Source organism: Xiphias gladius, chromosome 24 (genome assembly GCF_016859285.1).
Source record: "Xiphias gladius isolate SHS-SW01 ecotype Sanya breed wild chromosome 24, ASM1685928v1, whole genome shotgun sequence".
Taxonomy (NCBI): Eukaryota; Metazoa; Chordata; class Actinopteri; order Istiophoriformes; family Xiphiidae; genus Xiphias; species Xiphias gladius.
In genome coordinates this window covers 7,717,124-7,729,457 of record NC_053423.1, presented here as the reverse complement: position 1 = coordinate 7,729,457, position 12,334 = coordinate 7,717,124, and the positions used below count along the sequence as shown (strand labels likewise).

The 12,334-nt window shown below is 41.0% G+C and overlaps 1 protein-coding gene across 2 annotated transcripts; it reads right to left on the bottom strand.

Moving 5' to 3' along the window:
- Window positions 1–9,018: 9,018 nt before the first annotated feature.
- txnl4a (thioredoxin-like 4A) lies at window positions 9,019–11,611 on the bottom strand. 2 transcript variants are annotated; one of them, XM_040121922.1, is made up of 4 exons: window positions 11,457–11,611; window positions 11,028–11,207; window positions 9,505–9,608; window positions 9,019–9,386 (listed from the first exon to the last, which is right to left on the bottom strand). In XM_040121922.1, exons 2-4 carry the CDS (start codon window positions 11,178–11,180, stop codon window positions 9,215–9,217), a joined length of 429 nt encoding a protein of 142 aa, XP_039977856.1. In that variant the 5' UTR covers window positions 11,181–11,207; window positions 11,457–11,611; the 3' UTR covers window positions 9,019–9,214. The 2 variants fall into 2 exon arrangements, with proteins under 2 accessions (XP_039977856.1, XP_039977857.1); XM_040121923.1 differs by lacking the exons at window positions 11,028–11,207; window positions 11,457–11,611 and adding an exon at window positions 10,076–10,949.
- Window positions 11,612–12,334: the final 723 nt, after the last annotated feature.

Sequence of the window (12,334 nt, the reverse complement as noted above, 5' to 3'; positions counted from 1 at the left end):
ACCATTTTGAGAAAATGATGAATCCTACTACATAATATAACAGAAGCACAGGAAGAGAAGAGTCATCAAGTTCTCACTCAGTAATGTGAGTTGGATAGAAATATGTATCTAAATTTTGCTAACATTTGCTAACATAAGCCAACATAGGCTACTGGTCATACATTACAGTCTCACTTCTACAAGAACAAATGTAAAAAATGTAATTCACAGTCCGTCCTGCTGACCTCTGAGCTGTCCAAACCACAAGATGTCTAGCCACATTGTTAACATGCCCCAATAAATCAAGATATTGAACAAACAGAAAGCTCAGGGTTTCATTTCCTATGCTTACTCCCATAAAGGGCAACTCTACACATCAAACTCTATTCACAGGGGAGCAGTACTGCACATGTAAAAAAGTTGTATGAAGCCTGTTGTGGCTCTGGAGGGAGCTGCGCAAAATCTGAAAAAATTACATAAAGTGATGTCACTGGAGTCAGAGTTGGTTGGGGCTGCAGACTACAAGTCTGAAAATGAAAGAAAAACATGGTGGTATGGAGTTAGAAAGAAGTGAGTATCCCGCTACTCCTCTCTGCTCGTGGTTTGCAGCTCGAGCCTACAGTTGCCGCAACTAGCATAACACTGTTGTAAGGCTGAGCTGCTTTGTGGGTGATGTAGTCACCAGGTTTTGAAAGATAAGTCAGAGCAAAATGAAAAAATCAGGGTGTTTGAACATGCTCAGTAATCTTAAATCAACCATTATTTTGTATGTCTAGGTTCACTCTTTCAAAGGGCGTCTTTTTCCTCTCATCAAAGGAAAGAACATCTGAAGGCTGAACCAGTCACGTTGCACTACAGACGTCTGTGCTGAAGCCCACACTCTCCCTCCATGACTCTCACCAGCTAAATATTACACTTCTATATCGATCAGTATGTGGGCAGCTGGTGAGCTGGCATCATGCAGACAGCGTCAGAACTGAGAAAAGGAGAGCTTTGCAAATGTATATAATCAGTGTGGACCAACTTTGGCTTTTGACATGGAAGGTAAATGTTGCTGGAGATGTTGCTGTTACTCTTTCTCTTAGTAACAAAACCTCAACCTGACATACAGCGCAAGCATCCCCACTCACAAATACATTCACCTGCCTGTCCTCCCTATCTTCCCTTTCCAGTCTGAAGCCTCACCTCCCTCGCCCCTCCTCCTCCTCCTCCTCCCTTGTGCCTATTTCTCTCATCTTATTCGGAGTCATTGACAGAAGTGTGGTAGCTCGACACCCAGCCGATGGCCCCGTACCACCACCATCCACTCTCTGTGCCCCAGCAACACCCCCGCCGAGCTCACGCGGTTAGTACGGTCTGCCCGAGCTCTCTCCTTATAAGGGCAAAATACATTGACAGAGGCAGAGCGAGGGGGCTGTACCAGACAGGTAGGGGGACAGTGGCTCGAACAGGAGGAGAGAGTAGGAAATAGTGAACAAGGAGGAGGAGGGATGAAGATGGCCGAGCAGAGAGGGTGGTGGGGACTGTATGATAAGAAGTGAAGCTTTCCGGCTTTTGAAAGCACATATCAATATTTTTCAACTGAGGAGGCCAGTTGCTCATAATTTGTGGCAGTTTGTGCCAATCAATTTTCAGTCTCATGCAGAGGATATTTTAATATCTAGTTTTTCTCCCTGAATCTTATTTCATCGCTGGGTCGAAAAACCCACAATAAAATATCCATAATCATGATATTTCAATTTTAAGATATTAAGTTGTTCGGCTAAGCACTTGTTAAATGAAGCATTTATAGAATGTAAGACATTAGTGAGCGGGTGCTTCAGTCATGTTTGTCATTACAGTAGTCTGGCCTGAACATTACTTTGAAACACTCATATTGGGCACAGTAGGCTTTGGCTCCAGAACTTCCATTCTACATTTTTAGCATTTTCTTCATTGCTTGTAATATATTTTTGAAGTGCAAAAAAGTTTCCTCTCAGAAGAAGATATTTATTATCCCCAAAGGGCATGTCAGCATGTCACAGAATATGAAACAGAAAAATTTATTAGCTTGTGGCTGCAGCGCTGAGGAACTCTCAGCATCCGTACTGATGCTACAGGCTGTGGCATCATTTAATCATCAACAACCTTTCTGGCCTAATTATCATCATATTCACATAAATACATTCCGGCATGCTTGTGTGGAGTCTGAATACATGTCAATTTACAATAAATTCAGCTTAAGTGCTGCTATACTCACAGCCGGTAAAATATCAATCAGTTATGCAAAATGTAATCAAAGAAAAGGCATCATATGTACTGAAATTAGAAATGGAGAACAATTCCTCATCAACACCCAGTTTCTAATTGACTGTAGAGATTAAAGGAATTTTGCACTTACATTAGAGTTGGGGGACTTGTGAAAGACTTTTAAAAAATGGTCAAAATCAATGTACCTCCTTGTATGTGCCAAGATCCAAAAACATTTGACACTGGACTTTCCATAATGCAACTGCATAGTATCTTTCATTTGATCCCTCCCTGACTGGTAAATGCCTGTGTCTCCCAAACTCCTCATCCCCAGTTCGTATTGCAGGCTTTCCATCTCCAGTTCAGATGACAGGCAGATGACATTAGGGTTATTTCACCCAAAGTGCCTCCAAGTGCACAGAGGACACTACTGTATACAACTGTTTTCACTGGAGGCTGAGTAGTACTCCCCATGATGAGTAAATGATCTAAATGTGTAAAATCAGTGGAGTGCTCCTTTAGTCTCACCATAAAAAAAGTAGCAGACATTGTCAGTAGTGAGAAAAAGGAGTTGGTTTGAGCTGAGAAACGAAAAATAAGGCATAATCAATTGGTTCACAATATTAGGAACTCCTCCTGCCAGATTTACGTAGAGTACTCCATCGATTCAACGTTGCGCTCCTTTGACACTGTCAGACTCACGATGGACAAGTTTTTTTTTAAACAAAGGATCAAACTCGATGCAGAAGAACCAGAGATACTGTCTTCTTTTTAATTCCACATATTCTTCTTCCTTGTCAAAACCTGCCGCCTACCTTACTCACAATGCAGCTCTGCCGCTGGCAATTCAGTCGGAGGTACAGGTGTGTTATGCTAGTGGTAGCTGATGTAGCCTTGCTAGCAGAGATGAGGAGCAGACTACAGAGGTCTGGAAAGCTCAGTCCTGTCTAACTCCACACTCGCAGATATTTTTCATTTTCTAACTTCTTCAGACCCAACCGACGCTGACTCAAGTGACATCACTTGAAACATTTATCAGATTACTCTGTAGCCGCAAATCCTTCATACAACATATGGGGTCGTACTGCCCAAAACCTGCAAACAGACTTCAATTTGCTGTGTGTGTGTGTGTGTGTGTGTGTGTGTGTGTGTGTGTGTGACAGGAATCAGATAAAATTGAGTTTTTCCGCATTCAAGCCTCTGTGTTTGTGAGTGTATGTGTATGCGCGTGTGTGTGTGTGTGTGTGTGTGTGTGTGTGTTCGTGCGCACTGGTTCTGTTGGTTCAGCTGCAGCATTTCTCAGCGTCACACCTCCTGTGTAGCAGGATTCCTGGTTTGCCTGTGAGGACCGGGCAGGTGCTAATTGGGCCTGAGGCTTCTGAATGGAGACGCCTGCCATGAATGGAGGCGAAAGTATTCCATGTGTGTTTGTTCGGCGTGTGAACATTACATCGGTGTCACCATTGCCACAGACTGCGTAAACAAAAACCTCCTCTCTGTGTACTGGTATCTGTCGCAGCTAAGTTAAATAGACCCCTCATTTTGTTGCAGATGGAGGGGATGACACCCCGTTGGGAATGATGTGGGAAGAGAGATGCAAATCCATTTAGTCGCAGGTCCCTGAATGGAGTAAAAGGGAGACGCAAAAAGGGAAGAGAAGGGAAAAAAACCAACATAACACCCGGCTGCTAAGTGTGTCAGCATCTGCAAAAGGAGGCGGACAGGGAGTTGTTTAATGGCATAGAGTCTGTGTGTTTGTTTCAGCATTTTATCCAAATGAAACATCTGCTCTTGTTAATCTCTACCGACCTGTAGGCAGTAGTACATTTACTCTGAGTAATCTTCCCATGGGGCCAAAACTCAAACCCACCCTAAAGCCCACACGACTGAGTGGATCTAAGAGTTGAAGAAGAAAACAGATCAGATGAATAAATATGATCTTGATTCAGAGGGAGTTTGGAGATAAGCCTTTGCTCACCATTTCTCCCCTCAGAATATATATAACAGTGAACTTTCTCCTCCTATCTCTCCATCATGTCTCCCAGTCAGCATTCCCTTTGAGGGAATTAGGCAATGATAACTGTCGAGAGGGAGATGAGTCTTGATAGCTCTCCCTGGTGTGTTGGTTATGTAAAGAGAGTGTGATATAACCCAAGAGGAGAGATGGAGTCTATGGGATGAGGAAGTTGAAGGACGAAGTCACAGATTTCCGCTGGTGGAGATCTGCTGACAGGATGACTGCATACGTGCATACATACGAATGCAGCATGGCCCTTTAAGGTGAGAGCGGCAGGAGGCTTCAGTAAAAACCATATACTCATTTCACATTGCATTTATTCCATGTTTTTATTGAACCGGGACGTGGTAATGCAATTAGTCGCAACATACACCTCGGAGGTCATGAGATGATTAGAAGGATAGGAAAACAAACACATATCTGCCACATAAAATTATGTTTATATTGTGTTTTTCTGAGTTTTCTGTAATATTTGCCTTTTGCAGTTAAGTTTTATATTACAGCCCAAAAATTACAGTCGATTTTACAGTATATCAATCAAATACTTACTGAGTACCTAGGCAATGCCGGGACAAAACTGTCAAGACAAAGTGGTCAAAGAATGAAAGGGCAACAACTTTAGGTTTCAGAGGGATTTAGATATAAATTAGGTTTAGGAATTGGAAACGTGCGGATAGAACAGGCGTTACCCCCTTATTCACTGAACTTCTTCCCCTGTGCCTATCAGGACACCCAGCAAATACTCACACTGAAATTTGTGGGCAAAGCATCAGCCTTCTTGCTTGTAAATTACTAGATATTTCTACATCTTCGGGCCCCTAAACGTATTCAAATAGAATCTTAATATTTAGTCGAAAAGGCCACTATGGATAAACATATGCAATCTGTGATGCGGGATCCCAAAGATTGTTTTGGGTGAAACTGGGCACAGCTGCGTCAAATAAGGCGTGTTTTACTTCACCTCCATGAGTGACTTACTCATGGTGACTGACTTTGAGGTTGACTTCTCAAAAGCCACTGGCTCAAAACAAAAGATGTGACGCACAGATGAATGAGGCATGGTGACCACCGTTACTGGGTAAAGGGATGGGGTTCACATGTTATCTGTGTGTGTGTGTGTGTGTGTGTGTGTGTGTGTGTGTGTGTGTGTGTGTGTGTGTCTGTATCAGGGCCAACAGGGGAAACTGCAGGGTTGGGGGGTGGGGTGTCCCAGAAATTGGCGATTGCCCCTCACCCTTCCCCCACATTGGGCATCCACATGGACAGTGACAGACAAGAAAAAAGAGGAGGAGCGAGGGAGCCAGCAAGAGAGAGAGAGAAAAAGCGAGAGGATGAAGGGATGCCAGCATGTCTTCCCCCTGGCAACCAGATGATCCTCACGGTTTGCCTGCTGCACCCTCTTTGTGCAACTCCATTTACACGCTATCAGTTGAAAACAGATCCTGGATTAATACAGCTTTAGGGTTGAGTGTGCATATCCCCTGTATAGTCTATAGGAAGAACAACTCCTCCTCCCTCTGTCTCTCTTACAATCACACAAAGACACACACTGTGCTCTACAACCTTCCATGTATCCATATGTGTCTAGACTAGAGTTTCCTAGTAGCCCTTAGTTGTCCAGACCTCCCCTCTCCCCCTGAGGCTGAGCTGATTAACAGTAATAGGGAACAACAATGCATGATAATGTGAATTATAATGGACCAGTTGGGGCTCCTTTTGGCCCCGGGCTCAATATGAGGCCAGTGGTACGGCGATGCTGTACTCTGGCCCTAAAGTAACAGGCCAGACAAAGACAAAAGCATGCCAGACTGTAGGTTAATGTAAGTGGAAAGGACATAGAAGGCCTCGAGGGGATGTGTATACATCCTCAACATAGTGCACACACACAAAGATGAGGAAATCAGTTTATTTTGAACAGTAAATATGCTCGTGCCGGCCAGTGTACACACATTAATGCAATGAGGTCATCCTTTAGCTCCAGCCTTCGTATTGTTATACTTAAAAAAAATGAATGGCACTCAACCTAAAAACACAGCATTTTTCTGGTTCCTGAAGAGCTGATATTTTAGAGATTATGTGGTTTTTACTCTACAGCAGCCAAGTATGGTCAGAGTGTTTTGTTTCTGCAGCAGCCGCAGCCGTCACTGGCCTCCTCTCTCCTCCTGCTTCTCCCTCGTTTCCTTTCGATGGCCAGCTGTTGTTCTTCCATCCCTTTCTCTGGCCAGTGCCCTGGGGCAGCTACTACTAGATGTTGGGCAGTGGAAAGCCGGGTGAGGGTAGTGAGCTTTGGGAGGCATTTAGACACCAAAAATGACAGTACAGTGAATTGTCTAAGAGAACACACACACACACACACACTGACTCTGAGATTGAAAGTCTTATCCATCTCTGTCTTTGGTCCAAACACACACACAAACACACAAAGTAAAATAGACAGAGACAGAATTTGTACACTTTCACCTCATCTATCACTCAACAATTTGGACTCAGTCGCACATGCAGCGTGTGATGTCTGATTATAATGAGCTATAAGAGATGGAGCTGAGAGCGAACATACATTAATGAGACTCATCCACTGATATTTCTCTCACTCTCGCCAGCTCTTCACCCTCTATTTTCTTGCTCTTATTCTCTTTGCTCTGTTCATTTCTCTGAGTATTTCCATCATTCTCTCACTGAGAGATAACTACTGTCAGGGCTGTGGGTTGAAGATGAAAACAAGCAGGACTCAAGGTCCATATTAAGGATTGTTAGTGTTTTTTGAAGTGTGTGGACTGGATTGAGAAAACACATGGTGATTCATCCACATAAGTCTCTGAACTTCACTGAGGCTACTGGTTAAATTCTAGGCTAATTCTTACTACAGTGAGAATTATAACTGCTAAATTGTCTTACAAAACCTTACAAAAAAAGGTATACCCAGTTGCTTTGTGGTAAAGATAGGAACATTGCTATGGTGGATGGCCACTCTTCATCACAGAGGCTCTACACCCTGGCCAAAACTTATGGGATTTTCTCCCCTCTGGCTCTTCAGCGCTCACTGCTGAAGAGCAGTGAGCGCCAAAACAAGCAGACGCAAGAACCGTTTCTTCCCACAGGACATCACACTCATAAACAGTAAACCCCCATGTGACTGTCTGCCTGCAGTGTCTGTACAATACCCAGCAATTACTGTGAAATTACTTTTGTTATAGCTGTGTGTGTATTGGTTATTTTATTATGTGCTGTGCATAGTATTCCTCTAGTTTTTAAATATTATACCACCATTACTCATAATGTAGCTTGAGTATACAGTAAATCACATAGACTCTACATACAGCAATGTCCATATTTAATTTACAGGACCACTCTAAATTCATACACTATTCAGGTGTTCTTTGCACTGCTGTTGCACTTCTTTTACATACAGTAAACGACAAGTCCTACAACATTGTATGTAAACCTGTAAAATACCCATCATGCACCTCATTTGGTCTGCTGTTTGTTCATCTCCATTACTCTAACCTATTGTCTATTTTACCTGTTTGATTTCAGTTTCATTTTATACCTATTCATATATCTTCAAGCTTTTGCAATTTTTTCTTTCTGCACTATACGTTGGGAACAACTGAAATCCAGACGAACATTCTTGTATGTGTGTGCAATATTGTTTTGATGGATCACACAGTGGGGAGTTGGGTCATCTGGATCTTTACTATTACCATTTAACCAGCAGACTGTGAGACTGCCATTCCTGACAAATATCTCTGGCTCCATCTGATGGAGATTATAGGGCATTGCATCCTCTCTGGCTAAAGGCACAGATATTGTTAGGCTCTTGATTATTACATCACCAAACAAAGATGCTTAAATAAAATCGCAGCAGTGAACCACATATTTCTAAATCGCTGAGCTAGCATTTATTTCCAGATAAATAGGGAATTAAATATCATTTAAAATGAAATAATTTCCATAGAATAAAATCACTTTTACTAAAACTGTTGTGCCACTCTCTTCAGACCTTTTCAGTCAGAAGATTTTTTGACTGTCTATCCATATTTAAAATGCTCAGAGACAGTGCTGGAACATCCTGATCGGTATCCTTGGGTATCAACATTAATATTTTAATTTTACAAAACCGCTCCAGCATGTTCCATCAATTAAAATCAATACTTCTGACAGTCCTACCAAATTCATTCATTGTGTACATGAAGGAATTTTACTACAAAAAAAAAAAAAAAAAAAAAAATTGTTTTGTGTATTCATTATGGCTGGTTGTGTTTACAAATATGTGCCTCCACCACCACAACAGTGTCCCGCATAATGGGGTACCACATTTTTAACCGAACTGGTTAAAAAATACAAAACAGGGACAGCAGAAGCATCTGTTCAGCAGGTTGAAATGCAGTCAGTCTATACTGACTGTGCACTGTCCTGAGGAGCCAAACCTGTTAATGCATCTTGTCTAATGACTTGTTTGGTTGTGGTCATTATGTCAACTTTGTCCTGTCAAGCTTCCAAAAACAAGAATTAGAAAAATTAGATTTCAGTTAAAAAAAAAAAAAAAAAAAAAAAAATCCCATTATAAGCAACATACAGTATGTAAAGCATATGTAAACATTACTAAAAAAAAAAAAAACACTTTCGGACAATTGAAAAGATCTACAACAACTATGTAAATGTCCATGTTTATTACAAAATTTAAATATGAAGCCTTGTTTAATGTGTCAGAGAAAATAAGTCTTTTTGAGAAAAAGAAAAGAACTTCATGTGAAGAAATACAATAAAATTGTAATCTACATACAAAAAAAAAAAAAAAAAACACAAATGGCACAATGTCAAACAATCATGACCATTAATAAGAATATTGTCTTGTTTTGCTGGTGAAAACAAAAAGCTGAAAAAGATCTTCTTTGACTTCTGTAGCTTGTAGTCTCTGTGTTGTGTCACAGAATATCAGGAAAAAAATATCCCAAAAAGTTTAGGGGAGGAAAAAAAAAAAAAAAAAAATCAATATCTGTATTTTGTAGAATAATCCTTAGGAGACACCACAAGACCTCGACCTTTTCTTGCTCCTCGGTACACTGTTTCAATAATGTCTATCATCTCCTGCTTATCCTCCATTGTCCAGTTGATCTTGTTGTTATTACCAGTGCCCAAATCAATCATGATGTGTTTGTTCCTGAGGATAACCAGTAATAATATGAGAAGGTTAATAACAGTAACTATCTAATGTAAATACTAATCACTTTAATCATTTATGGACTGTTACTGTGCAGACTAGACGCTGAGTGTCTTACCTGAAAAAGAACATGACGGTGCAGGGGTCGTACAACTCGTACATCTTGTTGAAGTCAGGCACTTCTGTGATGTCCACCAGGTAAATAACAGCAAAATTCTTTACCTGTCAGAAGATAGGTAGACAGGTACAATATTAAAATGGTAAACTTTATAAACAGCAAAGTACATTCAACAGAACAGGCACAACCTAACAACTAGGAAAGGTCTGCTGCTGGATTAAACAAAAGGAATAACTTTGACTGTGGATTACAGTACCTGGTTTGTCAGTTCATTCATTACAGGACACTTTAACTGGTAACTTGACAATCAACATTTAAAAAAGTTACATATTTGACTTTAACTGGTGCTGAGATATTGCTCATGGAAGCAAACCTCCTCATCTTTTCTCACCTTTCCAGTGTAGTTGTTTTTTACTGCCAGGCAGTATGCTTACACAGGAACATAAGTTATATCTTATAGAAAGTATTGCAGTAAGTAAGCTTTTTAACAGCCTTAATATCTTTGGGCAGCAGGTCCTGAAATCAGTCTACAAATTGCTGACTGAAAGCAATACACCCCAACATAACTTACTGTAATGGGAATCTTAGTTGTAAAATCAGCAGTAAACTGCCAAGAGCAGCGGTGAACACAGTGATGAAAACAGTGACAAATCTTCACATCCCTTTAGCAGCAAATATAGAATGTGCACTAGAGAAAATAAACAGCGTCCCAGGAAAGGGCCGTCGCATGATTTTCTGTAACGTGCAAAGTCCATATTGTAACATCAAACCATGAACTGTGACGCTCCTGCTGGTTCTAAAGGCAGCACAGTTTGTAGGAATTTTACAGGCAGGCATTTCTTAACGTTTGTTAATACTGCAATAGTGGATCTGAGTGTCATCAAAATTAGCTATAAGTGTAGAATCAACTATCACAAAAAAAAAGAAACTACCCATCTAGTGTTTAACATTTAACACAACAGATGACCATTAGTCACTGTGGCAACATTTACCGCAGCTAGCAAAGGACAATCGAGGATATTAATAACTTATAACTCCAAGTGGAGTATTAATAGTGCAGGTATATGTAATGTACAAACAGTCTAAAAGAAGTACTGCGTTGTCAGCATCTTTTTGAACATGAAGTAACTTCTGTGATTACTACAACTTGTGATCACAATATTCATTATTCTCCGTCCCTGCTGACATGCAACAAGAGTGTAAGTTGTTGGTTGGAGGAGTGAAATTTGCGGTCGTAACCTCTGCTGACCTATTTTATAGTGAACCTGTGTAATGTGTTAATACAGCCGAACACGTTTCATTGAGATATAAGGAAAGGGTCTGACTTGGCTGGCTGCTGTTCATGTCTGACTTCATGTTACCCCCCCTGCAGAAACGTAAACACAATTCTCTTTCGACGTACAGTCATTGTGCCTGTGTCACAGCAGACCAGCAGGTGACGCTACTGAGCGTCATTTGAGCAGCGCACGAGCTAATGCTCATGTCCCAACACACACCGTTTACGTGATAGACAGCGTTCAAACCTTTTCAGCGATGCTGTAGAGGACTTCGTCCATTTTCATGCAGGTTGGGTCCCAGTCGTGTCCGAAGCGGATCACGAGGACCCGGTCCTCTTCAGACAGGATGGCTTGGTCGACCTGCCAGCCATTATGGAGATGCGGTAGCATATACGACATCTTGATCCTAAGCTGTCGTTCACCAGGCTGAAAACCAACACATTCGACCTCAGCTTAACATACGTCGATAGGCAGTGAGAGTAACGTTTCGATAACACCCGCCGAAATCAGGATTTCCGCTCGTAGTGTGAGCAGGGATGTGCAGTTAGGCTGTTGATACTAGCGAGCTAGCGAGGTTGAATTGGCGTTAGCTAGCCAAGGAAAAGACTGGCAGGGCAAAGAACGAAACCTAGATGGGAGTTAACAAAAAAATTCACGCAGAAACTCACAGCTTACCTCGAGATACAAAGGAATGCGTGCTACACGGCGAAGTAAATGCCCCGCGTAGTAAAAACGTAGCCTGTTAACCGGCGAAACCCCGGTAGCTGCTGTTGGGTATCCTTTTTGTCAATGGTACGTTGCCGTACGCACGCCGTCACCAGCGAGCAACAGTGTCGCTGCGACGTGTTTACGTCACATGTACCTATACGTTTTTGTTTTTTGTTTTGATTGAAACATGTTGAAATAGAAAATGACATTAGAGACAAACCATTTAAGTAAGGAGATACTTCAAAATCCTAATCAGTCAGAATTCAGTCAGATTAATAAGATTAAATAAGAAAATACGACATTCCACACTAAATTAATTTTATGATTTTTTAACTAATGGAAAGAAACAAAACTTCAGTTCAGTATAATTTGACCTGTTTATTCCCTCAATATACATTATTTAAGGAGCTGAGAACAACCTGAGATTCCCAAGAAGAAATCCAGAAACCTCTTTGAAACAATCAAATTATACCTCATAAAACCAAGGCCATCTTTATATAAGATTGGTATGAAGATTGTTTTGTTTGTTTTCGATTTATGTAAGGTGATTTTTTCAAGTTTTTAACAAAATGGCCATAAACACCTATTACTTAAATTAGTCTAATGAAGAGAACTCAGCTCATCTCAACTATTTTCTCTAGTCTTCCTTCAAATTATGTCTTCTGGAGACAAGCTTACCCATTTGCTATTAGGAAGAAATACCTTCTGTGACTCTCATACATTTGTGTTACCACATATTGTCAAAGAAATACTGAGCTATTATCTCTGCAACACCTCAAGTAAGTTGAAAGATGACATTTCCTCAGACTGTTCACTTTGCAACAAACAGAAAGAACAATCGATCC

Excerpts from the sequence above, each read along its gene's own strand:
- txnl4a (XM_040121922.1), bottom strand. The coding sequence starts at position 11,180 with ATGTCGTATATGCTACCGCATCTCCATAATGGCTGGCAGGTCGACCAA. Across the intron at positions 9,609-11,027 it reads TCTACAGCATCGCTGAAAAG|GTAAAGAATTTTGCTGTTAT; the intron begins GTTTGAACGCTG and ends ATCTTCTGACAG. Across the intron at positions 9,387-9,504 it reads ACCGTCATGTTCTTTTTCAG|GAACAAACACATCATGATTG; the intron begins GTAAGACACTCA and ends GGTTATCCTCAG.